Here is a 24,073-nt window from a genome sequence, read left to right as displayed (position 1 = left end):
CCCAGTGCTTGAGTGTAGAGGGAGGTCCAGGGCTCGGCCGGGGCATACAAACGTGGTGGTCCAGCCGAAGGAAGGGTCAGTCAGAAGAGCCCGAAGGGATCATCAGGGCTTTGGACCTTCAGGCTTCATGGGCACCAGCCCCTGGGCCGCCCAGGAGAGAGGCCTGCAGGCGGTGGGGACCAAATGGGCGGTAAGTGGGCAGGCAGCGAATGTGTACGTCGCTTTGAAGGTTTCAGCCTGGCGGGGAGCAGTGATGGGGCCGAGGCTGGGGGTTCTTGGGGCTCCAGGCCTAAGACCTGAGTATCCAGGGCGGGTTTGGGCGGGAATGGCGTTGAGCCGGGGCCGGTGGGGCGAGGCGGTCCAGCTAGAGGCCCCCAGGAAGACGGGGTTTCGAGGCGGAGGCAGCTCAGCCCCGACGTGGTCGAGCCAACCGCGAACTCAGCCCAGGGACCCAGGGAGCCGCCTGCGCCAGCCGGCCATGCGCTTGGGCACCAGGAACCACAATTCCCGGCGTGCCCAGCGCCCGCTTCCGGGGCGGGTCCGAGAGACCCGGAAGTAGTTACGGAGCTCGGCCGAGAGGGCGCGGTGTGACTTGCGTGCCGTTGTTTTTTCTCGCTCGCTGGTCCTGCCGCCGCCGCCGCCGCCGCCGCCGCCGCCGCCGCCGCCGCCGCCGCCGCCGCCGCCGCCGCCGCCGCCGCCGCCGCCGCCGCCGCCGCCGCCGCCGCCGCCGCCGCCGCCGCCGCCGCCGCCGCCGCCATGGGGAAGCGACAGCACCAGAAGGACAAGATGTAAGTTGAGCCGCCGCCGGGAGCGGGCCTGTCCGCACTCTGCGCCGCGCCGAGTCCCTCTCGACGTCACTTCCCCGGGAGCCTCCGCCGTTCCCCGGCGGGGCGGCTCCCTCAGGCGCGGGTCTCTCGGGGTCCTGTCCCCTCGGCCCCTCCGCTCGCCAGCTCTGACCCCGCCGGCTTTCCCCGGGCGCGGTTCTCGCTCCCCAGCCTGCTCACGGGCTACAGCACCTTCCAATTAAAACAAACCCACCTGGCACCACCAGCTGCCATCGAGTTTCTTTGATTTTTTTTATGACAAGAAGAGGAACATCTGTGTCGATCGGCTGTTTTCTGCTTTCCCTTTGAAACCACTCCAGTCGGGCTCTGCCCGCTGCACTGCTCTTGTCGTGATCCTGTAACTTCCGTGCGTCTCCATCCGGGGGTCAGTCAGTTCTCAGTCCTCGTTTTGTTGAGCTTCTCAGCAGCGTAGGACGCGGCTGACCGCCTCTCTCCCTCTGAAGCCCTTGTACGGTGCCTGGGACACCACACTCTTTGTTTTCAGGCTACCTCAGGGGTCTTTCTTTGTTGGTCTCTTCTGCTGGATCCTCCTCCCCCGTTCCGGACCTCCTACGTCTCCTCCCCCAGGCTTCCTCTCCATTTACATCCTGCCCGGTGGGATCTCTCCAGTCTTGCTTAGGACAACTCCACTTGGAGATCCGATGGGCTTCTCGAATTCATTGTGGCCCACGGGGAAGCAACTCTTGATTTTCAGCACCTGAGCCTGTTCCTCCCCCATTTCCCTATCTCAGTGGTCACACCGCTCTCTCCTCGCTGGGGGTCAGAGGCCTGGGAGTTTCCCTTAGCTCCCTCTGCCTCCTGTCCATCAGTACGTCCTGCTGGCTCTTCCAGGAATTGACTGCTTCTCACTCGTCCACCAGTCCTCCCGCAGGTGAAGTTGATGCCAGCTCCTTCTTGGACCTTTGTAGTCGCCCTCAGATTGGTTTTCTGCTGCCTATTGCTTGACCCTCTGTACACAGCAGCCAGAGTGATGCTTTGAGGACTTACGCTAGATCAGGGTCCTTTCATCCCGCCTGAAGCAAATCCAGAGTCCTCCCACGGCCCCTGAGGCCCCTTGTGATACGACCACCACCTGCTCTTCCATGATCAGTGGCCCCGTGCCCCCATGTGCACTCTTTTTCAGTGGCTTTGCCCTTCTTTGGGAGCACACTAGCTTTTCTTGCCTCAGGGCCTTTTTTTTTTTTTTTTTTTGCGGTACGCTGGCCTCTCACTGCTGCGGCCCCTCCCGTTGCAGGCTCCGGACGCGCAGGCTCAGCGGCCATGGCCCATGGGCCCAGCCACTCCGCGGCATGTGGGATCCCCCCCGGACCGGGGCACGAACCTGTGTCCCCTGCATAGGCAGGCGGACTCTCAACCACTGCGCCACCAGGGAAGCCCTTGCCTCAGGGCTTTTATACGTGATTAGTCGGCTTGGTCCCTCTTCCCCGGAAAGCTCTCTCCCCAGGTCTTCGCGTGGCCAGCTGCTTCTCATTGTTAACCCTGCTCTTTGGAGCAGGACCGTTTGGGTTTGCTTAATAGTTTGTGTATCCCCTTGTTCTGTTGTGTTTTTCACTATGTGCCTGACACAGAGTACGTGTTAAAAAAGCATTTTCCAAATGAGTGAAATGATTTCGGTTATCAACTTCTTACTTCCAGAGACTATTCTTTTTATAAAGAGGTGGTGGTAAGATTATCTTTCTCTCCAGGTACATTACCTGTGCTGAATACACTCACTTCTATGGTGGCAAGAAACCAGGTAAGGCATGAAATCCTTCTGTTCCTTTCGGTGTGTGTGTGGGTATAATTAAGGAATGATGCCTTCACAATGCAGTAAGTGTAAAAATGAACAGTTAATAAGAACGTGGAAACTATAGTAGACGGGTTGAGGACACAGTTCACAAAAGAGGAAATACACTAAACATAGGAGAAAATGTTTAATATTGGTGGTGATTTTTTTTTAACATAGGTTACAATAATATTTTCTCTGTCAAGTTAATAAAGAATACAAAGAACGGGGACTTCCTTGGTGGCGCAGTGGTTAAGAATCCGCCTGCCAATGCAAGGGACATGGTTTCGAGCCCTGGTCCAGGAAGATCCCACATGCCGTGGAGCAACTAAGCCTGTGTGCCACAACTACTGAGCCTGTGCTCTAGAGCCCACGAGCCGCAACTGCTGAGCCCCCACATGTCACAACTGTTGAAGCCCACGTGCCTAGAGCCTGTGCTCTGCAACAAAGACAAGCCACCGCTATGAGAAGCCTGCTTACTGCAACAAAGAGTAGCCCCTGCTCGCTGCAACTAGAGAAAGCCCGCGTGCAAGCAATAAAGACCTAATGCAGCCAAAAATAAATAAATTTAAAAAAAAAAAGAATGCAAAGAGCAATAATACCTAAAGCTATCAAGGCTGCAGTCAAAAGAGCACTGTCACGGTCACTGGTGGAAGCAAAACTGGCCCAGCCTCTTGGAAAGCAAAGCCAAGAGGGAGCCCCACAGCAGGGGTGTTAGTTAGGGTTGTGGCAGAAACCCACCTGCGGTATGTACTTTTTCCTCTAAGCTATTTCTTGATGTACCCCACGTTTTGGTTCTGTCTAGAGAAAGGTTTTAGTACACAGCAATTTTTGCACTGGGTAATTTACATCAGCGTTTTCTTTTGTTTTTTTCTTTTTTTTCTTAATCTTAACAGGTTTTTATTTTTTTATCGATGTATTGTTGACCTGTAACACTGAGTGACTTCCAGGTGCACAATGCAGTGGTCTGATATTTCTGTGCCTTGCAAAACAAAACCCAAAATAGGTCTAGTTACCGTCTGTCACTACACACAATTATTATTATTATTTATTTATTAAAATTTATTTATTTTATTTATTTTTGACTGTGTTGGGTCTTCGTTGCTGCACGTGGGCTTTTTCTAGTTGCAGCGAGCAGGGGATATTCTTTGTTTCAGTGCGTGGGCTTCTCATTGCAGTGGTTTCTGTTGTTGAGGAGCATGGACTCTAGGCGCACGGGCTTCAGTAGTTGTGGCACACGGGCTCAGTAATTGTGGCTTGCGGGCTGTAGAGCGCAGGCTCAGTAGTTGTGACGCACGGGCTTCATTGCTCCGCGGCATGTGGGATCTTCCTGGACAAGGCCTCAAACCTGTTTCCCCTGCATTGGTAGGTAGATTCTTAACCACTGAGCCACCAGGGAAGCACCACACACAATTTTTAAGATATCATTGACTACAGTTCCCGTGCCGTGCGTTTCATCCCCGTGACTTACATGCACTTTTTCTTAAAACGTAGTTGACTTGTTGATAGAGTACATATGTGAAATTTTTTACAGAGTAAGTTTTCTGTCCTTTATTTTCATTTTACACAGATATCGCACAAACAGATTTTCGTCGTCTACCTTTTGACCACTGCAGGTAAGAGTTTGGAGAGTTTAACCTTTCCCTCGTGATTGTTCTCGGGTACTCAACTGTTTGACAGTGAATCTGATCCCTGGAGATGCAGGTGTAGCTTCTGTCTGCGTTCTCCTACCCGGATCTTCCGTGGACTGGAAGAAGGGACCCAGCAATGGAAAGGAATGATGATGGTTTTCTGCTTGTTCTGTGTCTCCATTTATGTGCATTGTCTTTTAACCTTGTTCTTACCTACAGAGGTAGGTAGGCTCTGTCATCAAGCCTGCCTTATAGTTGAGAGAATCAGTGCTTTGAAGAGTGAGCTCCCTCTCCCAGGTATCCCATCTAGGAAGTGGTCTGACTGTGAGCCCAGGGCTTTCATGCTTTCCTTTTGGTCCAGAGTCTGAGTAGTAACAGCAGCCCAGAGAGTCATGACACTGTGGCCCCTCCCCCTTCCCTGAGAATGCAGGTCACTGGGGGCGGGGAGGGACCCAGCTGCACAGCCACTTGGATGTCTCTTCCCACCCTCATTAGACTAATGAACCCCAACACATTGGGGCTTGGGGGAGTGGGCAGGTCTGGTGGTCCCCATGGGCTTGAGTTTCCCCAAGTTTGAGCAGTGGTCAGCTCTGTCCTGGACACACGTGTCTACACAGCATTCTCCCCATCTTGCCCTCCTCTCCCTCTGACCAAAGTTCTGATTCCATAGGTCAGGGTGAGCCTTGAGAGCTGACCAAGCTCTCCTGGTGATGCCAGAACTGTGGTGGGGCAGGTCAGCCGATACCACAGGGCAGTGAGGGGGCAGGGGAGGCTGGGGGTGCAGCCGCTGAATCTGCCCACGGCTTCCAGGAGGCTCCCCACATGGTGAGTGAGGGCTTCGCCTGTTTCACGTGGCTCAGGAAGTATGAACAAGTGAGGCCCAGACATCAGCAGCTGCATTTCTCCCACCGCCACCAGTTTTGTCATCAGCCTCCTGGAAATGTAGCCGTAAATTGGTTCTATGGAGATCCTTGGTTCTCAGTTCTTCCAAGAGGTCTCTGCTGTGTGTCTCGCCCATTTTGTAACTACCTTGGGTTCTGGGTAACACGTGCTTTGAGAATGTGCCCTTCAGGCCCTGTTAGGAGAAGACGCATGTTCACTGTCTTGCTGTTTGGAGCTTGCCTTGTTGTTGGGTCCTGCTCTGGTCGGTCCCCAGCAGTACTACTGGGTTAGAGTAGAAGGTTGGGCCAGAGGGGGCGGTGGTGAGGACTCCCCACAAGGGCTCCCTGGGGCAGCATTCGGGGAGGTGACCCCAATGCCGCCAGGCTGTCCAGGTCCTGGTGCCTGACCTGTGCTGACCGAACTCGTAGGTGACTGATATACAAACAAGCCAGGTCAGCCAGGGCTCTTGATGACTAGTGATGGAGACCCCATGCCAGAAGACTCCTCCACCTGTGGGCTCTGCTTTTCCGAAGCAGACCCTCCACGAGGCAGGAAGTGGCCTTCGACACCCATATCCCTGCACTGGAACTTACCCAGGGCTCCCGGGCGTCAGGTCTTGTCTGAGTCACTTACCCACTCCTTGGAAACATGGCAGGAACGGAGCCTGCTGTGCAGCCAGGAGCAGGCAGGGCTCCTCTAGACCATGGTAACCCCCTGCCCCCAGAGTCTCCTGGGATGGGAGGGGGCAGTGCTCAGCAGTGACCCTGTCCTTCCTCAGTCTCTCTCTACAGCCCTTTGTCTACCCGGTCTGCACCCCCGAAGGCGTCGTCTTTGACTTGCTGTGAGTTTTCCCTTGACTTCTGACTAACAGATGTGGTGAGATTGTTGACACCCACTCAGGAAGGGGCTGTGGGGCCAGCTGGAGTGTTTGGGCTCCAGGCAGTGCTGAGCCTGGACACACCGAGGTCCCAGCAGCCTTGGGAGCCCTGGATGGGCCTCAGGCATGAGGTGGCAGTGCTGCTGTGACCTCTGCCTGGAGGGGCGTTGGCCTCTCCCCCGTGTGGGGGTCCCTAGTGCTCTAATTCGCACCCTGTACCTGTTAGAGTGTTAATGAGCTGAGTAGCTTTCACTTCATGAGGGCAGAGTCATAGTTGAGGCGCATAATTTCCTAGTCCTTCCCTTTGAAGCTTTATGCTCAGTTTTATGTCCCAATGTAAGCCAGCTTCTGTAATTGTCTCATAGTTCAGATTCAGTTTAGAAGATTTGCAAAATACTTCAAAGGAATAGGGAAAATTGGCCATAATTGCATTGTCCGGGGAAAGCACTGCCAGTGTCTGGAGTGCTCTTCTGGGAGTGCATTTGTGGTAACCTGCTTGAGGTCACACTGTAGAAGATAGTTCAGGATCCAGTTTTCACTCAGATGAGAGCTTTTCTCCCCTATGTCATTCAGAATTCTCTGGAAGTGTGATTTTTGATGCTGGCCCAGTATTTCATTGTATGTACGTCTTTTTCTGTTAATGGTATTTATCCATGTTTATGCATAAGTAGAGTAAAAACCCTGAACGTACTTTGAAGCCCATGTAGCCAGAAATATTCCCCCATTTCCTCTGATGAGGCAAAAAGTGAAGTGGAGTGTAGCCCCTTCCCAGCTCCCCCTGGAGGCAGACCCCTTGCACTGTGGCCCTGTCGCCAGGCTGCACCGGCCCTCCCGCTGACGCGCACTGTCCTCTTCCCTTCAGGAATATTGTCCCTTGGCTTAAGAAGTATGGCACGAACCCCAGCAACGGAGAGGTAGGTGGCTGTGCAGGAGCTTTGGTGATGCCGGTGAACACCAGGTGTCAGGTACAGGAACGTGGTGGAGGACCCACACCGGTCCTTTCTGGAGTGTTCCCCACTTGTGTGCACGTGTGCAGGCACCTGTCTTACCTCGGTCGTGGACGCAGTTGATTGGTGACCCCACTGCCCCTTGCTTCCACCCCCGAGGTGTCAGTGCGTCCGTGCGCCCTCCTGTGGTGGCACAGTTCGGGGGGGCATTTGGAGTTCTGCTGTTGCAGATGGTGGTCACACATGCGGTGTACCCCTGGGACTGCTGGACGCTGGGGGCTGCGTTTTCGGCTTGGTAGCTCCTGGCAAGTTGCACCCTGGAGGAGTCGTACTGTTCCAGACTCTCATCAGCGGCGTGTCAGGGGAGATGCGTGTCCTAGACCCTCGGCAGCTCTAGGAGCCACCTGTCTCTTTGGGTGATGTACTTGTGGGCACCAGCGTTCTGTGACGTGTGCTCTGTGGAGAGTTAGGTTAAGCAGCTGTTGATGTGTCACACGTACAGGTGCAGGAGAGAATCTGGAGTCGAGTTCCAGCATACTTCCCTGCTGGACACCCCCCGCCCCTCCGCATGCCTTGTTGTAAAGCCCCAGGGCGCCCACTTTCCGTTCCTCCTGCTGCTCTCTGTTCACTTCTCAGCTCGCCTTCCCTCTGCCACATTTATTCGGTTGCACCCATTCACTCACAGAAAGGGGTTAGCCGTGCAGCATGGGGCCTGGCGCTGTGAGCAGAGTGGGACGGGATGCTGACCAGAGGAGGATGGGGGACCTGGGGGCGTCTGTGGAGCAGTGCTGTGGAAGCTGTGACCCGGGGACGAGGGGAGATGGTGGCAGATAGTCTGAGTTACATCGGGGGGTCTCGCCAGCCCTGGAGGGAGCCTGGCTTCGTTCTGGATGGGCTGGAGGCCAGATGGGTTAAGCCGTAGCGAGCTGTGATCTGGCCTGTTTGGAAGCCTGGCTCTGGCTGCTGTGTCGGGACCAGACCTCCGGGAAGTGAGGGTGGAAGCAGGGAGGCAGCAGGGGCCGTGTACTTTCTGGGCAAGAGGTGCTGGGTGAGCCTGGGCTAGGGTGCAGGCTGAGGAGGTGCAGTGCAGGTGCTAGAGGTGGGCGAGCAGGGAGGGCGGGACCTTCTGCAGACCCTGGAAGCCAGGTTGGCTCCCCCAGGGTGTCAGCCTGATAGAAGTCCGGCCTGCGTTGGGGGAGTGGCGGGCAGTGTGGTGATTGGCACTGCGAAGCTGGGAGCTGGGCTGGGTGGTGGTCAGAGCCCTGTCTGCCGGGATTAGGCCTGGTCAGCTCTGTGACAGACCCTGGGGGCCCTGTGGAGAGTGGAGGCTGTCATTGTCATCGTATTTGGGGAGGCCCAAGAGGACCCGGGTGCGGTGAGGCTAGGGGGAGGGAGGGAGGCGGAAGAGGGGTGTGAGCAGGGTCCTGGTCACCAGCCTCGGACGTGTGAAGTGTCGTGGGTTCAGTCTTTGCTCAGCTGTGCGCTTGTTACCTGTGTTCTGGAGGTGGATGTGTACTCTGGGGCCCTGGGCGGTGGCCTTGTTTTCGGGATGCACCGCCTCCCCTGGGATCAGGCTGCGGCTGTGTCGAGGCTGGGGCTCGCTCCTCTGTCGGTGGGGGCTGCGCTTTGCCATCGCCCCCCAGCCCCCCGTGTTTCCTGGTCCACCTCTGGCCCCCCGTCCTCGGTAAATGTGGCCAGCCGCTCCCCGGGTGCTCCCCAGCCCCACAGCATGCCAATCGCCTGCCCCCAGCCATCACCTCTGCTGCGGGTGTCCTGTCAGGGAGTCTATGGTACATCCTCAAGTGGGGCCCGTGCCCCTCCCGGCCTGTGCCCAGAGTCCCCACGGCTGCGGCCCTGAGGACCGTCCCTGTGGTGTCAGCTGCTGTGAGCTCCTGTCACCTCCCAGGACCCCAGGAGGAGGGTGCTGCATGTGGGTCTCCCTGGGTTGGCTGTGCCTGGGGCGGGCACCCACCATCTGTCCATAGGTGTGTGTGGGGGGGTGGTTGGCTAACGAAGGCAGGGCCGAGGTGACTCAGGGAGTGGGCACTGGGCTGGGTGCGGGGACTGTGCCAGGGGAGGGAGGATGTGGGGCAGAACTGGTTTCAGCCCTGGCGGAAGGATGCCCGGTGTCTCTTCCGCGTGGCCCTTGGAGCTGGCCCTTGGTTGCTGCAGGGCCTGTGCCTCCCCATCCAGGGTCTCCCTGCTGCCCCCTCACTTCCTCTGACAGAGGCCTCCCCACTGGGCAGCTTTCCTCCAGCTGCTGGACTTTGCTTTATTGTCCAGGTTCCTGGAGAAGAGGTGAGCCGCAGACGAACTCCAGAAGTTTTGAGAGAGGATCCCGTCCCATCCCCTCTTGGCATTTGCATGTATTGACTCCTCTTCCCCCACGTTGTAGTGCCTGGTGTTTCTTGGGTCGTCACACAGCAGAACAGCAGGGCAAATGCCTGGGTCCCCACTGCCCAGCTGAGGAGATACTGATTTGGCCAAAAAGTTTGTTCGGATGCCTCTGCCGTTTTTCATGTGAGTTACTTGTTATTATTAATTACGCTTTTTTCAGAAACTGGACGGGAGGTCCCTGATCAAGCTGAACTTTGCAAAGAACAGTGAAGGTGAGTAATCCTTTACAGCCAGTTTTAGGATTGGCCCGCAGGACCCGAGGCCCCCGCCTCTCACCAAGTTTTTGTTCCTTTCTGATCAGGCTGGAGGCTTGCTTTTGATTTCTCAAAGGCTAATAATTTTTTCTTAAAGGTCCAGATAGTTGTTTTTTGTTTTTTTTATTTTGTGGTATGTGGGCCTCTCACTGTTGTGGCCTCTCCCGTTGTGGAGCACAGGCTCCGGACGCGTAGGCTCTGGACGCGTAGGCTCAGCGGCCATGGCTCACGGGCCCAGCTGCTCCGCGGCACATGGGATCTTCCCGGACCGGGTCACGAACCCGTGTCCCCTGCATCGGCAGGCAGACTCTCAACCACTGCGCCACCAGGGAAGCCCAGGTCCAGAAAGTTTAAAGCTGGGGTGGGGGTGAAACCTCCGGCTTGGGGCACTTCTTCCCACAAGGGCACTTGGGCCGTGTGGGCCTCCGGTGGCCTTTATGGGTCCAGCTGGGCCCCACGGGAGACAGGCCCTGCCTGGCCGTGGCTCTGGTCCAGTCATCGCTGGAGACATGCTGCTCAGGCTGCGGCCCAGGGCAGGCAGCCAGGCAGTGGGTGTGGGGGGTCTGACGGATTTACCAGGTGGCTCTTGGGCTGGTTTCCACTTGGCACTGGTCATAAAGCCCCAGTCCAGGCCTGGGGTCCTGCTCTGCACTCCTCCACACCCTCCATTGTTCTCATTGGCCAGACGCCTGTGCCGAGGCGACCTCCGTGGACACCCACCTTGTTCTCGGTTCTCTGTGGGCCTGGCGCCGTGCCCTGGGCGCGTGCGGGTGCCGTGGTTGAGGTCGGTGTCAGGGCTCACTGGGCGGGTGTGTTCCGGGAGATGCTGGAGCAGCTGAGGCTGGCCTGGCTCCCAGCAGGTGCCAGATGGCAGTGAACGAGCAAGCGGGCCTTGGTGACCAGGAGCACAGCATCCCATAGATGGTCCCTGGGTGCCATGTGGCTCCCTGCTCTGAGAGCGGGTGATTCAGGGAGGCCCTCGGTGTGTCTCCTTCACAAGTGTTTACTGAGCGCCTGCTGTGTGCAGAGACCAAGACAGGCCGGGTCTCTCCCGGAACAAAAGGGAGGGAGGAAATTGGAAATGAGATCACTGTAGTGCGTCAGGTGCTGCATGTAACAGGTCAGAGGTAAAGCAGGGTGAGAGAGGGTCACAGGACGACTCGCTGACAGGGTTTGAGTATAAATCTGGGGGGAGGGGGAGGAAGGGCAGGGGAGGGGAGCCCTGTGGGGATGTGGAGAGACCATTCTGGGCAGTGGGCTCAGCCTGTGCAAAGGCCCCAAGGCACAGCCAGGAGCCCAGTGTTGCTGCATCAGGGTGAGCAGAGCGGGAAGCAGGGTCTGTGGTCCAGAGTCAGGTGGGATGGGGTGCAGAGCAGTCATGCGGGGCTGGGGTGGCCACGGGAGAACTCAGAGATTACAGCAAGAAAGATCTGACCTAACTTTGCCTTTTTTTAAATTTTTACTAAAAAAAAAAAAAAAAATTTTACTAACTTTGATCTAGAGATTGCCTTTTTTTGGCTTTGTTTTGTCTTTTAGTTGAAATTTTTTTTTAAATTAATTTATTTTTGGCTGCATTGGGTCTTCGTTGCTGCACGTGGGCTTTCTCTAGTTGCGGCGAGCAGGGGCCGCTCTTCGTTGCAGTGTTCAGGCTTCTCTTGTTGCAGAACATGGGCTCTAGGCGCGTGGGCTTCAGTAGTTGTGGCATGCAGGCTTAGTAGTTGTGGCTTGCGGGCTCTAGAGCGCAGGCTCAGCAGTTGTGGCACACGGGCTTAGTTGCTCCGTGGCATGTGGGATCTTCCTGGACCAGGGATTGAACCCATGTCCCCCACATTGGCAGGTAGATTCTTAACCACTGTGCCACCAGGGAAGTCCTTTCCTTTTTTTTTTTTGTTAATTAATTTATTCTTGGCTGCATTGGGTCTTCATTGCTGCATGTGGGCTTTCTCTAGTTGCAGCAAGCAGGGGCTACTCTTCATTGCGGTGGGCGTGCTTCTCATTGCGGTGGCTTCTCTTGTTGCAGAGCACGGGCTCTAGGTGTGTGGGCTTCAGTAGTTGTGGCATGTGGGCTCAGTAGTTGTGGCTCACAGGCTCTAGAGCACAGGCTCACTAGTTGTGGCACATGGGCTTAGTTGCTTCACGGCATGTGGGATCTTCCTGGACCAGAGCTCGAACCTGTGTCCCCTGCATTGGCAGGCGGATTCTTAACCACTGTGCCACCAGGGAAGTCCCAAGTTGACATTTTCAGGGATGTGAAAGTAGAGAGAATTCGGGACTTCCCTGGCAGTCCAGTGGTTGGGACTGTGCACTTCCACTGTGGGGGGCCCATGTTTGATCTCTGGTCTGGGAACTAGGATCCCGTGATGTGGCCAAAAAAAAAAAGAAAGTAGAATTACTGTGTGACTCCCTGCCCCGTATCCATCCCCAGCTTCAGCTCCCATCCATTGTCAACGTGTCTGATTTTACTTATGCTAGCATTCTGCACGTACTCAGGTGGTTTTAAGCAGACACCTGACATCATACTACCTTGTGCTAAGTACTTCACTGTGCATCTCTAAAAGCTAAAGGTTTAAGAAATAACAACCACAATACCGTTGTCACGTCTAAAATGTTAGTAGGAATGCTGTAGTATCATTGACTGTCCAGCCAGTGGTCAAGTTTCCAGAATGCTCTCATAATTATTTTTTGTAGTTTTGAAATCAGGATTTTTAGAGTCCATACAACTCAAGGTCTTTCATCTCTAAGTGTTCCCCTTTCTGCAGTGTTCTTGCTGGGACTTGAACAGGCTCCCTGGCTGTGGGCGGGTGTTGGTGGGGTGGGGCAGGGCACGGAGGGCAGCCGGGGCTGGTTGTAGTAACCCAGGCGAGGGACGCAGGAGGTACGGGGACGGGGCAGGGTCTGAAGGACAGGCTACTGGTGGGTGGGCAAGGGTGACGGATGCCCGAGGTGGAGAGGGAGGCCAGGTGGGCTGGGGGCTGACAAGGCCGACTTTGCTGAAGAAGGCCCTGCAGGGGTTGGGTCTTGCAGGATGAATGGGAATTCATGCTCTTGGAGGAGGAGCTTGAGCTGTGGGCTGTCCCCCGGGTCACCCTGGGCGTGCTGATGCAGGGTTCCGCCTCTCCCGCTCTCTGACCTTGGCTCTCTGACCTTGGGCGTGTGCCCCCTCTCCAGGGAAGTACCACTGCCCTGTGCTGTTCACCGTCTTCACCAACAACAGCCACATCGTGGCCATCAGGACCACTGGCAACGTCTACGCCCACGAGGTGGGTCCTTGGGGAGCCCCAGGCCGGCTCATGGGGTGAGAGCCACCGGCGCATCCAGGAGATGGCAGGGCCTGCTCGTGTCCTCCAGACTGGACCGGGGCAGTTCTGCCCACTGAGCAGGTCCTTGTTCCCTGGTGTCCCCCACAGGCATCGGCAAAGACCTTGGAGGGACCTCAGCTCCTAGTGCCGCCCCAGGGGATCACATGTTGGGGGGGGGGTCCCGATTTCCACACCCGTCCTGCTCTGGGCCTGCTTTGGGCTGGGTGCAGATGGCAGGGCTGTGGCCCCATGATGCGGGAAACCCTCCCTAAGCCTTTTTCACGCCCATCCATGGAGGTTGGCCCCGTGGGGCTCTGGGGTCATGGATTCGGGTTGCTCATTGGGAGACAGATGTGTGACAACAGCAACCTGTCTGGGGCGCAGGAAGCCCCGCCCCTTGGTGGCACACACTTGTCCCCCCCACTTGGTCCTTTCCCTACCTCTGGGCGGGCTCTGGGCTGCCAGGTCGGGGGGCAGGCAACGTGACAGCGGACTTTCTCCTGGCTTTAGGCGGTGGAGCAGCTAAACATCAAGGCCAAGAACTTCCGAGACCTGCTGACCGACGAGCCCTTCTCCCGGCAGGACATCATCACCCTACAGGTGAGTGTCCCCTTCCCTGCCTGCCTGGGGACCACCCGCCCAGGACCTTGGCTCCTCCTGCCTCAGTGGTCTCGCAGCCCCCTGCCTGTGTAGCTCCCAGCTGTCCCGGCCGTTGGCAGAGCCCCTCCCACCCTCCCTGCCCTCAGTCACCCTGGGCCTCCACACAGGCTGCCTGCTCAGTCCAGGGCTCACTGCTCCCCTCCGAGGCTGCCCCTGCCGTGTCAGGGCCCTCGTCTCTGCCCCCAGAGCCACCTCCATGTTCCAGCAGCCCCGTTGGAGGCCTGAGGGCTGGGGCTGGTGTGCTCAGGACCCAGGGGCGAGTGTAGGGTGTGCCTGTAGGTGTCAGAGCCCCGAGTGAGTTCATGAGAACCCGGCCCTAGAAAATCAGGGTGTCTAGATCCTCCTGTGTGGCTCATCCCGTTCTAATCAGAGGCCGGTGCATGGCTCTCCCCAGTGATGGGCTCGCTGTCCCCAGGGCAGACCGTGGGGTCAGTCTGGCAGCCGGGCTGAAGGGGGGCGGCCTGCAGGAGGCCTGGAGGTGGGCACCCCACGTCCCGCGCTAACAGCCAAGGGTGCTCGGCTGTGTGCGGGGAGAAGGGGACGCAGCTGGCTGAGCAGCCATCTGTGCCACTGTCCCTGCCCCACCCCTGCTCGTCACCCTGCACAGGGCACAGTCCCTGCTGACCTGCGGTGCCCATGCAGCCCCCAGCCTCTCCCCTCCAGCCTGGTCCCTCTGCCGGTCCACCCGTCCTTTGCTGCCTAGCAGCCACAGGGCCCAGGATGGGTCTGGGTGTGGTGCCAGGCTCACTGCCACATGTGTTCTTTTTGCCATAGGACCCCACCAGTTTGGACAAATTCAATGTCTCCAACTTCTTTCATGTTAAGAATAACATGAAAATAATAGACCCAGGTATGTATGGCCAGGGCTGGCCCGGGTGCCAGGGACTTAGGTAGAAGAGCCTGTGCTCCTAGGTGAAGCCCATACCTCCCTGGGGCTTGAGCGTCTGGGAGTCTCACCCAGGTTTTCACAGGTCTTGCATTTCCTGAGCCCACACTCCATTGTTCTGTGCTGGGGTTGGCAGACCACCCTGGCCCATGCCTGCCATCGGGGACCAGACATGTCGGTGCCAGTCGGGCCATCACCATGGTGCCCAGCCTGGCCATCTCCTTGCCACCCCCGCCCCGTCAGGACTTGGCTCTAGGTCTCTCAGAGCTGCTTCCTTTCCCATGTGTTCGGGGGCCTGGATGGGCCTTCTCCTCAGAGATTGTGTCCCACCACAGGGATGGGCCATTCGTGCTGGCCGCTGGGTGGGTATGGAGGTCCCATGAAGGGTGGTGACTTCTCGTGGCCAGGGGTCCTGTGATGCGAGGTTGTGACCCCTGGGGCTGGGGCCGGTCTGGGGACAGGGCAGTGGCCTCGCTCTTTCTTCCCCCACTGGGTCCTCCCTGGGTTGTTGTGACCAGGAGACTGTGACTGTGACATAAGCTCTGGCCACTTCAGACTCGTGTCCTGGCCGGGGCTCTCAGTGGCTCTGGCCTCCTGTCCCTGTCACAACATCTGGGGATGCTGCTGGGTCTTGGCTGCTCAGGGCGACTGTGCTGTTTTGTAGATGAAGAAAAGGCCAAGCAGGACCCATCTTATTATTTGAAAAACACGAACACGGAGACCCGAGAGACGCTGCAGGAGCTCTACAAGGAGTTCAAAGGGGACGAGATGCTGGCGGCCACCATGAAGGTCCCCGAGAAGACAAAGGTGGACAGGCTGAACGCTGTGAGTAGGCAGCAGGCCTTGCCGCTGCCCTCTTTGCCCCTTGGGTCACTCCTGGGGACGGGGCTGCACTGAGGCTGGCCTGGCAAACCTGGGGCCACCGACAGGTGTGGCCGGCCCGGAGCAGATGTGCTAGGTGGACAGCTGCCCAGTAGCTTCAGTGGTTCCTCGCCCCACAGCTGCCTGGGGTATGGGCAGAGTCACTGCCCTGCGAAGCTGGTTACTCAGTGCCCAGAGCAACCTCAGGGGTGCCAAGCTGCTGGGGGGAGGGAGCCAGTGGTACTGGGGGTACCTGGCACCCGTCCTTACCTTCTCATCCCACACAGCCCACGGTTGGTCCTGGGACCCCCAGTTGGCAGTGAGGGCACCAGGATTTGCACCCTGGCTTGTCAAGCCCCCCTTCCTCTATTCAGGCAGGACCTGGTGAGCTGGGGCTGGGGGACCCTGGGAGGGGGGACCTCTGAGGTGCCCCCCTAAAGAACTGTCCAGAAAACTAAGCGTGCTAAAAGAAGGTTTGTTGTTTATAATCTAATCCCACCTCTAACACGATGGTTCTTAGAATTTTGGTGTATTTCTTTCTCATGGGAAGGAACTTTTTTGTCCTTCTGTTTAGAAGGAAAAAAATCGTTTATTGAGGCTTATTTTTTTCCTGTAGGGACTTAACACATTTAAAAAGAAGCTCCAGTTCTTGGTGCTCTGAACCCCAGAGATGCCCAGGCTCTGCTTGGTGTGTTTTTCTGGGTTTCACTTAACGTGAGAGCTTTGGCAGCCAGGCCTTCAGCCCAGTTGAGACCCGTGGGCTGCTGGCTCACTGTGCCCCTGCTCCCTGGGCCCTTGGGGAGAGGCCAGTGTGGGCTGGGCTGTCCTGTCCCCCTTGGTAGACCCCTGCAGGCACCTGTGGGTGGTGGTCAGGGACACCTTCCTATAGGAGAGGCACCGAGCAGGGCCTGAGCAGCGGGGTGGCCTTGGGCTGAGGAGCCACCGTGGTTTCTTGGCAGGCCCACTATTCCACCGGGAAGGTCAGCGCCTCCTTCACCTCCACTGCCATGGTTCCCGAGACCACGCATGAAGCAGGTAGTGGCCTTTGTCTCCACCACCAGCGTTAACAGCGGCCAAGGGTGGGGTGCCCTCGTCCATGCCCTTCTCAGCGCTGCTCTGTCGCGCCTGGGCTTTGTGGGCTCGTGGGCAACTCAGGAGTGGCCAGGCACGGCCCCTTTTGAAAGTGGGCTTGTGCTTGGGATAGGGGCGGCTGTCCAGGGGGCTCCCTGGTGATGGGAGGCCCTCCCCATGCTGGGGCCACCCCACCTCAGGCTCCAGCCCAAGTCCCACCTTGGCGTTGCCCCCAAGCCCCCTTCCTCTCCTGTTCTTGGCTGGTTGGGCCCCCCTCCCCCCAGCCCTCCCCTCCCTACATCGAGGAGCCGTCAGGCCCCGCTGCCCCACCCTTCCCGATGCCCCTGGGGGCTCCGGGCCGCGGATAGGCAGGCAGGCAGGCAGCTCAGGCCTTTGCTTGCAGCCGCCATTGATGAGGACGTGCTGCGCTACCAGTTCGTGAAGAAGAAGGGCTACGTGCGGCTGCACACCAACTTGGGTGACCTCAACCTGGAGCTGCACTGCGACCTGGTGGGTGAGGTGGCCGCCTGCGAGTGCCTGGCTGCTGGGCCTTGCAAGTCCTTCCTCACTGTCAGGGCCGCCTTCCACTGCCCAAGGGCCCTGGGGGTCCTCGGTACCCTTCCCTGGCCGCCATGTGCCTCAGCGGAGCACCTTGCCTTTTTTGTAGACGCCAAAAACCTGTGAGAACTTCATCAAGCTTTGTAAGAAGCAGTACTACGATGGCACCCTCTTCCACAGGTCCATCCGAAACTTCGTGGTGAGTGCCGTGCGCCAGCCTCCCAGTGCCCACGTGCGGAGTCCTGCAGTGACCCACGTGTACCCAGGGGCCAGCTGGCCACACCAGGCCTCTTGGGGGTGAACCAGGAGGGCCCCATTCTCACCAGGAGCAGCTGGGGGATGGGGGGCAGGGGGGCTGAGGCTCATGGGCACGGCTTCTCACTGGCTGGTTCTTCCTGCAGATACAGGGGGGTGACCCCACGGGCACAGGCACAGGTAGGTGCTCGTGCTGGGCCCCTGGGGACTCTGGCTGCGCCACAGGCTCTGAGGGCAGGGGCGTGGGGACTCTGCTAGCCCCACGTGCTGTTTCCTCGTTCCAAGGTGGTTGTGAGGCCTCAGCCACAGATGAAGGGTTGGGGGCACGTTACCTCCCGCTGGGCCTCCAGGGGCACCCCCTCTGTCCACAGACCAAGGAGGCCTACAGTGGGTGGAGGTTGGGCCCCACCCTGGATGCTGCCCCTCCAAAGCCCCCCTTAGCCTGCCAGCTGCTTGGGCCAGCTCATCCCTCACCCTGTGTTGTGTGAGCAGGAACCATCCATCTCCTTGGCACTTTACTCCCTGTTCTGTGGGCCGGGCCCTAACCAGGGGCTCTGAGGGCCCTGGGGCTGCGGGGGTGTCCTGCGAGGGGGGGGGGTTGGTGATGAGGACCCCAGGGATTGGGCACGGGTTTTTGAGCTGGGCCGCGTCCCAAGAGCTGCGCTCAGCTGGGACCTGGTCATTCTTGCTGCCACGTCCCCCCTCCTCCTCCAGGGGGGGAGTCGTACTGGGGAAAGCCCTTCCGAGACGAGTTCCGGCCCAACCTCTCGCACACGGGCCGCGGCGTCCTCAGCATGGCCAACTCGGGGCCCAACACCAACAAGTCTCAGTTGTGAGTCAATGGGCGGCCATGGGAGGGGCCCGGGGAGGGGGTGGTCCTGCAGGTTCTCCGTCAGCCTCACCCTACATATTGTGCCCCCGACCCCGAATCCAATCCAGAAAGTGTGGGGACATGCGCAGACCTGCCTGAGCGCTGGGCCTGTGCACCTGCACGTAAAACGAGTCAGCCGGCAACCCCACGCCTCGTGGTGGTGCCTGCGACAGGCCAGGGCGGCACCAGATGTGGGTGTGGATGTGGATGCCTGGCCGGGGGGCGGAGACCCAGTGAGGGGTCGGGAATTCTGCTGTGAGTGTTTTGGCGTTAGATGCCCAGGACACCCACCTTGGTCCTAGTAGGTCTAAGTTTTGGTGCTGAGAGGGTGAGAACAGGCTAGATGTACAGGCTTGGGCAGCCTGTGTCCAAGTGTCAGTGGAAGGTGGGGGGCGGCGCAGGGGAGCTGCGGGGCCGCAGAGGAGAGTGTTTTCCCAGGAGCCACACGCTGCCTGCGGAGGTTGGTTTGGGCCACATGGCCACTGATGGCGCGTCAAGGACGGTTTGGGTGGCGGCTCGCATGCACCTTTGCTGGCTTCATCTGCAGAGCCGCCTGGCTTGGTGGAATGGGGCCCCAGGTGGAGTGTTTCTCTCCCGCTCAGCCTTCTCTAGGAGCTTTATGAGTTCATCTACGTTTCTTGATTCATGATTCTTAAAAATCCTTAATTTTTTACCTGTGTTCCAGATATTTTCCCAGACTTTAAAAATTTCGGGGAAAGGTGGCACATGTTTTTACATCTTTCCTGTGGCATTTCCACTTGTGCTTAAGGAGTCCCCAGTGCCATCGTGCGTGTGTCTCGGGGAAGTTGTGGAAGGCTTTGATTTTGGGATCTCGCTTGTCCGTGGTGATTGTGTGTGACGTGGGCACAGCGTTTGTTTCCTCCCAGTTGTGCTGGTGTCACTCAGAGCAGTCCCCTCCCCAGGTGGATGGCAGCCTTGCTGGCAACTGAACAGTCAGGATGCCCGTCACAGTCTGTCAGGTGGCTAGTTGGCCCCCAGGCCATCGTGGGCACTAGTGGAGCGGGGAGGGGCCCCCGAAGGGCGGAACACCCCCTCCTGCCTGATGGGTGGTCCCCTGTCTTAGGTGACTTGTTCCCAGTGATTTCCTGCTCATCCTCCAGCGGAGCCCCTGAGAGAGCTTCCCACAGAGAAGGCACTTCCCGCCAGCCATGAGGGCCTCGGGTCGTCCTCCTCGTGCCCTGGCACTCGGCACCTTCCTGTGGGAATTGGCTCTCACTCTGTTGTTCCTTCCGCCAACGTTACACTTAACCTGCTCACACCAGCTCCACACTGGGCTCTGCAGTGAGTTCCAGGAGGTCCACCCTCACTATTTGTTTGCACGTTGCTTTGGCTCTGATTGCTTATTCTCTAATCTGGATTTTATTTTAATTGGAGCGATGTGATGTGTGTTTTTTTAATTTATTTAATTAAAAAATTTTTTTTGTGACGTGTGCTTTGGAACAACGGACGTGCGTGGTGTAGTTTCCATCTAAGGATGTGCCTTGACTTCTCCTTGGATGCCTTCTATTTTCTAATGCGATTTTACAGTTTCTTCACATGGGTCCTTTGCCTTCCTGGATAAAGCAATTCCTTAAGGATTTTGTAGTTTGTGATATTTTTGTAAACAGATTTTTTCCCCCTAATTCTGGGTGGTTATTGTTCATGTAGAGAAAAACTATTATTTAGGCACTTTATCAAATTCTCTTATATTTCCAGTAGTTTACTGAAACTCTTAGGCTTCGTAGACATTCACGTTATCAGCTTGAGGGGGTGTCCTCTCCTTCCTGGTGCAAGCATGGTCCCGTCACCATCAGGCTGTGCGGGGGAGGACATGGGCTCTGTTGCGTCACCCGGTCAGGTTTGCTGTGGACCTACTTTCTCAAGTGAGGTTGCTGAGTTTGCAGATGCTTTCCTGTAGCGTCTGTCACTGTAACATATGCTGTTTTTCTCCCGGAGGCTGTGGGCCAGCCTTTCTGCTGTGTCCGTGTGTTTGTCCTGGCCAAGATTGTAGACTGCTGCTCCCTCCACATGGGGGCCGGCCTGGGTCATCTGTGCTGGTTTGATGGGGATCTGAGTACCGTGGGCGCTGCCCATGGGGCGAGGTGGCCGGCGCCTTCTGGGGGGACAGCTGAGCAGCTTTGGAGGCGAGGCAGCTGTTGTGACCTCACTGGACAGGGACGGCCGCAGAGCGTCCTGCTGACCCTTAGGTGGGCTTTGCTGCTCCGGCCAAGCACTGATTCACATTTTGCCGGAATGGGACTCACCCATCTCTGGATTCTCAGCCTGTGTCCATGCATCCCCCTCTCTCCCCATCCCTGACCACATCTGTGTCCGTTCTTCCTCAGGGCTTACAAGGGTTGTCTGCTCTCACTTTCTCTGTAGTTATTTTCAGTTTTTACCTCGAATTGCTTCTTCCTGGTTTCTGTTCTCTCCTTTCTTATCGGCCTGTGCGTCCCCCGCCCACTGCTTGCTGGTGGCTGGTGGTTCCGTCTGTCTCATCCTGGCAGGGCTATGTGGCAGGTTTCTTAGCCCCATGGGGCTGGGTGGGTGCTCTGCGTGCTATTGGCAGGGCCGGTGGTGTCACCTTTTTTTATTATTTCCAACTCTGCTTAAATAGCCAGTAAAACCGCTGCTGGATTGGTGGCGGTTTTCTCTTTTTATTTCTAATATTATCGGGTGTTTTGTCTTTTCAAAGAGCTAATTTTAGACTTTATTTCCTTTCTGTTATGCCTTGGTCTCCCTTTTGTTGTTTTTCTGTTTTCCTCCTGTTACTTTAGGTTTATTCCATTCTCTCTTGAGTTTCTTTAACTGTGTTAGAAGTGAGAATAGGAGACCTGCCTGGCGGCTGGAGGTCGGGGATGCACAATTCCGCGATTTTTGACGTCTGGCAGCCCGATGGGCTTGGAAGGCGTGCACTCCCTGGGCGGCTGCTGACGCGTGTTGATGGAGCTCGGTCCCGCACGGGCTGTGGGGATGTGGGGGCATTGCTGCACTTCTCTGGGGACTGCTCCATGTTGCGACCATCGCCACACTTCCTGCCTGTATCCCTTCTGTCTGCTTCCATCCTTCTTTTAGACTTGTAGATTCTTGAAGTCTTAAAGCAGTATCTTACACAGCACACACCTAGATCTTGGTTTATTTTAATTCAGCCTGACAGTCCTAAGTGTATTTAACTTTCTAGTCACTGTGCTGCTTCTGGTGATCTTAATTTGTTTTCTACTTAGTCTTTTCTTCTATTTCTGTTTCCTTCTTTTCGCTCTCTCCTGGTTTGGAACTTAGACGTTTTCCTTGTGGCCACGAAGCACATCCGTCTAATGTCTGAAGTTACTGGTTAGCGCCCTACCCGCCCCCCCCAGTCAACCCGCCGGCTCTCACATCCGTGTCCTCGGGGAGTTTAATTTGCCTTTTTAAAAAAATTTATTTATTTATTTATTTTTGGCTGTGTTGGGTCTTCGTTGCTGCATGCGGGCTTTCTCTCTAGTTGTGGCGAGCGGGGGCTACTCTGTTGTGGTGTGGTGGCTTCTCTTGTTGCGGAGCACGGGCTCTAGGCGCGCGGGCTTCAGTAGTTGTGGCATGTGGACTTCAGTAGCTGTGGCTTCTGGGCTCTAGAGCGCAGGCTCAGTAGTTGTGGCGCACGGGCTTAGTTGCTCCATGGCATGTGGGATCCTCCCGGACCAGGGCTTGAACCCGTGTCCCCTGCATTGGCAGATGGATTCTCAACCACTGCATCACCAGGGAAGCCCCCTAATTTGCCCATTTTTATACCAAATTAAACATGAAGATTTTTGAGGTTGGCCCTTGTGTCCCTTTCCCACGTGTGTCTGTGTCCGGACCCCTTCTTGCTTGTTGCCTCCTTTCTTCCAGGCTACAGTCTGTGGTCCTGTAGTCAGTCTCTTGATGGGACGGGCTGTGGGCACAGCGTCGGCCCAGGAGGAGGTTGGCGGCGGTCAGGCCTGGAGGCAGAGCCCCTGCCCCTTCCTGCACGGCCTGGTAGGGGGCCAAGGCAGGCAGGTGGGGAGGCGCAGGCTCTCCCTGACCATCCCTCTTTCCCTAGCTTCATCACCTTCCGCTCCTGCGCGTACCTGGACAGGAAGCACACCATCTTCGGGCGGTAAGGAGCTGCACGTGAGGTCTGTGTGTGTCGGGGGTGGGCGGCTACCTTCCCCTGGGCTGGGCCTGCTCCCACTTGCCCCGTCTGTGTCTCTGCACAAGTGGGGGCTTGGGGCTTCTCTGGCGGGGGATGGGGGTGGGCAGGGAGTTGGGCCCTCTGGACCTGAGACCCGTCCCAGTGGCCTACCCAGCGCCCTGCCTGCACCCTCAGGCTCTCCGTTGAATGGTCCCGAGTCTTAAAGCTGGGCCACATCCTGTCTCTCTCCCCATCTCCTGTCTGGAGCTCGGTACCCATCCTGTGAAGGCCTAGATGGTATTTCCAGCTCTGTGGCTTCATGGTCTCTGTCACACCCCCTCTCTGGTCGTAGCACAAAATCAGCTACAGGCATTATGAGCGTGGACGGGTCCCGATCAATCTTTGTTGATAGAGCTGGCAGGCAGCTGGACTTGGCCACCAGCCGGGCCCGGGGACCCCGCCCTTCATCTCTGGGTCCTACTGGCTCCTTCTGGAGCCACTCTGTGCCCCTGGCCTGCACAGGAACATGGCCTTTGGGGGTGCCCTGCCCTGGGCACATTCTCAGGTGCCCCATCGCTCTGCTGCAGGGTTGTTGGAGGCTTTGACACACTGACGGCCATGGAGAACGTGGAGAGTGACCCCAAAACTGACCGCCCTAAGGTATGTGCCCGGGAGCATGGGGGCTGCTCCTCAGGCTTGGCACTGGGCAGGCCCTAGGTGGGCTGGGGGCATGCGCCGGCTCTGCTCACCCCCTCCCGCCCCCACCAGGAGGAGATTCGCATGGACTCCACCACAGTGTTTGTGGACCCCTACGAGGAAGCCGATGCCAAGGTGAGGGGGGCACTCGGGGCCCGTTCCGTCCCCAGGAGCCCCACCCGGCCCAAGGGCTCCAGGCCAGACACTCCCCTGCCTGCCACAGATCGCTGAGGAGCGGAAGAAGACGCGGCTGGAGGCAGCGGCCCTGGAGAGCACAGCCAAGACCAGCCAGCCCCAGCAGGGGAGCCAGGGCCCCCAGACGTACCGCCGGGGAGTGGGCAAGTACATCAGCCCGGTGGTCACGTGAGTCTCCACGGTGCTCTCCCTGCACTTACCGCCGGGGGGTGGGGCAGCTGGGGGCACCAGCATGAGCTCGCTGCTGGGGGGCGCCTTGGTGCAGGGTGAAGGAAGGGGGGGTCGGGGCCTGGTACCCACATGGCAGCTCTTGTCTGCTGCTTCTCTCCCCAGGAAACGGGTAGCAGAGGAAGAACCCTCCACCAGTGCAGCTGTCCCCGTGGCCAAGAAAAAGCCCAGCCGAGGTTTTGGGGACTTCAGCTCGTGGTAGCAGGCTGGCCGCTCTGGATTCTGGTAGGGACTTGGACTGTGTCCCGAGTTGTCTGCCCTTTGAGCTGCAACTCAATAAAGCTCTGGTCTATTGGCCTGGGTCCTCTTTCCTGGCCTTGGGAGTCCACGGGCCACCTCTTCTCTCCCTGGGTAGGACGGCCTGGCCCTGTCTCCACGTCTGCTCCTCTGCCTCAGTCAGGAGGGCAAAGCCAGCTGGCTCCCGCTGTTCCTGGCAAAGGGCGAGCAGAGGTCCTGGGAGCTGGTGTCTGTCGTCCCCCCAGCCCCTGCCAACTCCTCTCCAGCCTCAGGGCCTGGCCTTGTGCTCACACACGACCTGGGGACCTGCTCGGTGGTGTCTCTTCCTACTGAAGATCTTCAAAGCCTACCCTTTCTGCGCCCTCCATCCCACAGTCCTCCTGACTGTGATGATGCTCCCTCGGCTTCCAGAAGCTCCCGTGGAAGCTGAGGGACAGCTGCCTCCTCCCAGGACCCGTCTACTCCCTCTGCAAGGCCAACAGGGCCATCACTGCCCTCCCCTACTCTCAGCACTTGTGTTCTCGGGTCAGCA

General features: G+C 57.6%; 1 protein-coding gene across 3 annotated transcripts; it reads left to right on the top strand.

Annotated features, from left to right (window-relative positions):
- The first annotated feature begins 698 nt into the window (after positions 1-698).
- On the top strand, positions 699-23,772 carry PPIL2 (peptidylprolyl isomerase like 2). 3 transcript variants are annotated; one of them, XM_022551172.2, is made up of 21 exons: positions 699-788; positions 2,531-2,580; positions 4,181-4,226; positions 5,902-5,964; positions 6,863-6,914; positions 9,505-9,556; positions 12,767-12,858; positions 13,408-13,497; positions 14,332-14,407; positions 15,108-15,268; positions 16,264-16,339; positions 16,779-16,885; positions 17,043-17,132; positions 17,335-17,368; positions 17,903-18,020; positions 22,114-22,170; positions 22,773-22,845; positions 22,954-23,016; positions 23,105-23,244; positions 23,410-23,529; positions 23,660-23,772. In XM_022551172.2, the coding sequence occupies exons 1-20, from the start codon at positions 757-759 to the stop codon at positions 23,504-23,506; spliced, it is 1,569 nt and encodes a 522-aa protein (XP_022406880.1). In that variant the 5' UTR covers positions 699-756; the 3' UTR covers positions 23,507-23,529; positions 23,660-23,772. The 3 variants fall into 3 exon arrangements, with proteins under 3 accessions (XP_022406880.1, XP_022406881.1, XP_022406879.1); XM_022551173.3 differs by lacking the exon at positions 23,660-23,772 and having other exon boundaries at positions 23,105-23,219; positions 23,410-23,601; XM_022551171.2 differs by lacking the exon at positions 23,660-23,772 and having other exon boundaries at positions 23,410-23,601.
- Positions 23,773-24,073: the final 301 nt, after the last annotated feature.

This window comes from Delphinapterus leucas, chromosome 14 (genome assembly GCF_059928025.1).
Source record: "Delphinapterus leucas isolate spDelLeu-1000000601 "Yukka" chromosome 14, BTC_Dleu_Yukka2, whole genome shotgun sequence".
Taxonomy (NCBI): Eukaryota; Metazoa; Chordata; class Mammalia; order Artiodactyla; family Monodontidae; genus Delphinapterus; species Delphinapterus leucas.
The sequence above is the reverse complement of the archived record's forward strand: the minus strand, read 5'-3'. Positions and strand labels throughout refer to the sequence as shown.